We start from the raw sequence: 5,640 nt of genomic DNA on the forward strand, positions 1-5,640 counted from the left end.
GTTATAGCAGTAAATTGTAATAACAAGCTACCTTGGTTTTAGACATTTGAGAGATGATCCATGATTATGTACACGTAAAGCATCATAAATGGTGTCAACCCATCTGTCAAATGCAAAGGGTAAATAAACATGCGAAGTTATAATAATAATAAGAAGAAAATAATAAATAGTATGAGAAGAATTATAATATTATATATAATTATATACTACCCGTGATGAACAAGGGTAGATGGGTGGTATACATTCGTTAAGCCTAATTTTCTAGCAGCTGAAGCAGTGGTTTCACCAATGCATGCAACAGAACCCTCCCATGTCTGTGGTTTAGGTAGAAGATCCACCCAAGCACTGTTGTAGAATAAGAGAAAATATAAGCTGAAATACAAAGAAAATAGTAAGAGAATTTAACATCAGAATATTAATTACCCAACTGCAGAAGGTGATGCAACTACAACTACAGAAGTAGAGAGTGCTTGTTGTAGAATGGTTTGATCCACATGTTGTACAGGTTCCTAAAGTACAACAAACCAAAACTAATGTAACAGAAATTCCCTTGATATTAATAAGAATGTGAAATGCCACATCAAAAAAATTTCAGACCTAAAATACATACCGTTGTGTAAGTATTCAATCTTGTGATGTGGAATCCATGATTAGAAAGACCTTCCTCTATTTGATTTTAGTACATATATGACCTCATGATCTGAAGAAAAGTCGAGTTTACACCTCAAAATCTCTTCAAAGATCTGATTTTCAGATTCTATCATGAAAAAAAAGAACATAAATTCAGTCACTAAAAAGAAAGTTTAGGGCATTTGATAAGTTATTAACTTATTAAATTATTAGTCTTTTATTCCTTTAGACTTACCTCCCCAAAAAGGTGGGACCCCACAAAGAAGAATGTAAAGAATCGCACCAGCACTCCATATATCTGCTTCAGGACCATAATTTTTAAGCAAAATTTCAAGGGCAACATAGTAAGGGCTTCCAACCACATCTACAAAAGTTTCACCTATACAATAATTCCAAATACATTAACACAAACATTCAAGAAACATATAGTATTCAAAAAAAGGATATGATTTAAAAGGTACCTCGTTTAAAGAAAACCGATAATCCAAAATCTATGGTTTTAAGAGGGCTAAATGCTTTCCAGATGATGCTTTCACTGCATCATTTTATCAAAACACCCATCCATGTTAAGTAACTAAATAGTCCCAAACAACAATTTTATTCAGGTTTCTTGGGTTTAATTATTAGGTTAAGCTTACCAAATATTAGTGGCTATGAACAATGAAATTCCAGAACCAAGGTTATATCCCTTCTGGAGAAGCTCATCTAAACATATCACAATGATCCTAGCAAAACATAGGTGAACAATGATAGAACAATGAAATTCCAGAACCAAGGTTGTATTCCCAACACCAAGTTGACCAATACTTCCATACATTCCTGATAGAACATAAAGAAAAAATAAGATACATATGGAAGGAAGTTTCAACAAGAACCAGATCATTCTCCAACTCCCGTTCTTTCTTCTTCAACTCCTCAACTTTTTTCATGTATTCATCTTCTATGATTTCCTTTTCAGCCAATGCAGCTTCTGACTTGGCATTAGAACCTGAAATTACCTGCATCTAAATTTTCTTTCTTAGCTCGTTGATGTATTCTTCGGATACATTCTCTCTAGATGATGACTTGGATTCTCACTATTGGCTGTAGCCAGTTGTTGTTCTAGCGGTGTGATTCTCTCTTGCATTTCTTTATTTTCTATACATTATAACAAAATAAAGATTTAAGATAAATATCTTATTGAAAGAAAGAGCACAAGTGGATATTTTAAGATAGATAAGCCTTGGACTCGACTGGTCTATAGCAGAAGGGAAAAAAAGGGCGATTGAGTAATTCCTTCTTGTTATGCCGTTGATATTTGGACAAGAGGTATTTTAGTCTTTTACTTAAATTTGTCAATTATTGAGTCTAGGCAATCATGGTGGACACTTTTGTTATGGGAGACAACAATAGTGGTACTATGATTTATTGTCTTTCTTTGTGGTCCACTGTCCAGTCCTAGAGTGTATAATTAGAATGTTTTTCCATTAGTTTTAGCATATAATTAATCATGGTTGAGTTTATACCTACTTGAGTTAGGATCTTCAATATTTCGGCACGAATGTTTATATTGGGCAAGCTTCCATCCAGAAGGGGTTCAAGCCAGTTTTTCAAAAGAGTTAGAACTCCATGATCTAGAAACTCTAATTGAAGTTGTTTCCTACATTAAGAATTTAAAAAGGTAAATAATATAAACAATACTATGTAACAGATGTTTGACTTTTGCAAATAAAAGAATTTACTTAGATAGTACTTCAGTTAGAAGTGGCAACTTTCTGAGTTTATTGATAGCTGCTTTTGATTGTCTGTTTAGCTTTGCATCTTCTTCTGCTACAAGTTCATGTTCAGCCATCACAGTTTCAACAAGTAATGCAATCTCTGCAACATATTTCTATATCTTCTTCTTCTTCTTACCCATCTTGAACATGTCCAATTCTTATCCACAAGAAGATTTGAAGACTTCAAATCATGGTGAATAATCGGTGGGTTGCAATGATGAAGATAATTCATGCCTCGTGCCTTGAGAGAATCACAAATAAGACAAACAAATCAAAAGAAATATGGAAAATATGATAATTAGCATGCTTGATGCTACTTACGAAAATAATAGTTACCTATAAATTATAATCAAGTGTAAGTTGGAGAACATACTGATCCATACCACAGTGCACGATGTACAGTCCCACATGAACCTGCCAAAACATAAAATATCAAAATAATAGTAATTTGATATTTTGCAAAATGACTACAATACTCTTCTCTTCCCTTGTCCACTTTGTTCTCCCATTATCAAATCCTCCCACAAGATTTCACAATCAAGGCCATTGGTTTCCCTCTCCACTTTAATGATGACATTGCTTTTGATGCTCATACTGCTACTTGAGCTACTTGATTTAATTACTTATAGTACTTCTACTAACATATAATGAAGAAAAATATAACCCTGAAGCCTCAATTTTGTTATTGCTCTTGTTGGTAGTTTCCAATAGTTGAAAGTCTAGTTTTGAGGAAACAGAAGAGCTTATTTTCGGACAAAGCTCGTGTTCTTCATTGATATCTAACCTTTGCCAACCAAACCTACCAAATATTGGATCAAAATACTCTACTCTTTCGTTTCCTTTCTGTGACCATGAATTTCTTTTTTTACCCATCCATGTGTCTGGTTTTGAAGAAAAAATCTTGTAGATTCCTGATTTGTTTTCACTCTCATATCCATAATCTATTTTCAGTTTTCTAGTAAAATGCTCCACTATGCTCTTGGAAAAAATATCTACAAATGGGGATGTCCCCTTGAGGGTAAGTAGTTCGACGATTAAAAGAAGGAGACGAAGAAACAAAGAGATGAAGAATGAGTAGTTAAGATACCTTTGACTTCGAATAAGTTGAGGTGATGAGAGGTGATGAAAGAAGAAATGTTCTTGGAATCTCCATCACCATATAACAAATAAAGAAAAACCATGCAAAATTACATACATATAAAGAGTAAACGATGGACTGTTAGGGATTTTGTTGGGCACCACTGGTCAACGAACATTGGCTTATTTGTGTGTAGGAGAAAAGACGTGTAGACGTAACAATGGCTGTGACATTCGTCCGGTGGTTGCCGACATTAACAGAGATTGAAGAGAGAAGGTGGAGTAGGAAGTAAGAGGTGGAGACATCGAGGGTAAATAGCGGATCGGGACCAGGATTAAACTAACCCCAAGAAAATATTAGAGGTCGATGGTGCGTTCGTGGTCACCGTTCTCCTCCAAACGGGAAATCTGACCAGAATGAATGAGAGTTTTTAAAAAAAAAAAAAATTGTAGAATGGTTATATGAGTTGTCTAGGTAAGTAGCGGATCAGGAAGTATCGTGATTAGGTTTGCAGAGAGAAGGGAAGAAGAGAATGAATGGGAGATCTTGAAGCGGGGTATTTAAAAATTCTAGAATTTTAAGAGAATTTCGTTTCCCCCTTTTAAGAAGCACGTTTTGAGTAAAAATTATAAAGCGACACTGAGAGAGGACGCACAAGTGCCCTCCGTGTTTTTAATTTTTTTTACAAGAGACACTAATTTAAGGGCACGCAATAATGCGTGACCTAAATCCTAATTTTTTTTTTGAAGAGATGACACTTTTTTAATGTCACTCTCTTTTGCGTAACATAAATCAATGAGTGTCGTGGTTTGCGCGTCGTAAAAGCGTCTTTTTCTTGTAGTGAAACACATAAATTACTATGTAAAATTAAACTAAAACACACCTTGTGCTAGTTCGAAATAATTTTAAAACCCCTACCATCCCCATCTCAATGTCCTCAAGTGAAAGATCTATGAACCACTTCCAAGTTTCCTTGTTTTCTACTGGCACAAGAGCCCATGCCATAGGGTACATTTGGTTGTTTGCGTCCCTACCAAAGGTTGTTAAGAACTCACCTTTGCAAAATACCCTTCAAAAAGAAGCTATAAACACCGATCACCCTTCTACGTCCTTTAATCCAGCCATCCTTGATAAACTTCAGGCAAACATAAATCCTTTTGAAGTAGTGTGTAGCATCAGCTATATGATTTGTCTCAATTAAGACTGTTGAACCAGGATTAACCCTCAATAACTCAACACCATAGTTCCACAGTTTCTCATAACGGCTTACCAAACTGCCTGAAATCTCATCTAGTGCAAAGTACTTGGCATTTCTACACTGCCCAAGACTTATCATGAGACCATATTATTTCCTAACCACTTTTTCCATTTTCCTATAGCTAAATGGAGGCCTATCCAAAATGACAGGTATTAACATTTTGCCAGTTCACTTATACATAACAAGACACCCTAATTTTTGTTGTCTAACATAATTATGTTTATCAGTTAGTGATTTGATCTGGAATGAATATTACTTCTTCATGGGACTACCCCATAGTCTAATAGGGAAAGATGGCTTCCCTTCTCCATTTTTACTGTACCTTACTAAAAATTTAGTTGACTTATTTTTTTCATACCAAAATGCATAACCCTTATGTGTTTCAATTCATCTCGATCAGAGAATATCATACCTAACTTAGGCTTCATAGTGTCCCATTTTTGGTTAAGATCATGAATAGGATGTTTTTTTTTTTACTTTATCAACAACTTTTTCCTCTATGCTTCTTTCTAGAAAAAAATTCTTCTGGGACAAAAAAGGATTAACAAGTTCAGTCTACTGAATGTCCTCATCATCAGCTTCATGGTCCACCGATAGATCATCCGACAATACCAAGTCCACATCATCTTCATATGTATCAATATCACTTTCCCTTCTTCAGCTTTCTCTTCTTCAATCCAATCGAGTATGGGTTCATGATAGTCATCAATGTAGATGCTAATTTGATTATCATCATCATCAAACCCAACGTCAAGGAACCTAATGTAATCATCTTCATCCCTTAGCTCCTTTAACCCATCTACAAGGGACCGATTTTTTAGACAGTAATACATATCCCGACATCTATTGTTGATCAATTTTTAGAGGTAGGTCTTGAAATCCTTGAAATCCATGTTACATACACCTAGCCTCGTAAC

General features: G+C 35.0%; 1 protein-coding gene across 1 annotated transcript; it reads right to left on the bottom strand.

Moving 5' to 3' along the window:
- Nucleotides 1-591: 591 nt before the first annotated feature.
- LOC128127920 (calcium-dependent protein kinase 14-like) lies at nt 592-2,483 on the bottom strand. The gene is made up of 9 exons (XM_052766671.1): nt 2,352-2,483; nt 2,136-2,269; nt 1,708-1,767; nt 1,480-1,618; nt 1,269-1,355; nt 1,092-1,165; nt 866-1,009; nt 693-757; nt 592-597 (listed from the first exon to the last, which is right to left on the bottom strand). The coding sequence occupies exons 1-9, from the start codon at nt 2,459-2,461 to the stop codon at nt 592-594; spliced, it is 819 nt and encodes a 272-aa protein (XP_052622631.1). The 5' UTR covers nt 2,462-2,483.
- Between the last annotated feature and the right edge of the window lie 3,157 nt (nt 2,484-5,640).

Source organism: Lactuca sativa, chromosome 8, assembly GCF_002870075.4.
Source record: "Lactuca sativa cultivar Salinas chromosome 8, Lsat_Salinas_v11, whole genome shotgun sequence".
NCBI classification, from domain to species: domain Eukaryota; kingdom Viridiplantae; phylum Streptophyta; class Magnoliopsida; order Asterales; family Asteraceae; genus Lactuca; species Lactuca sativa.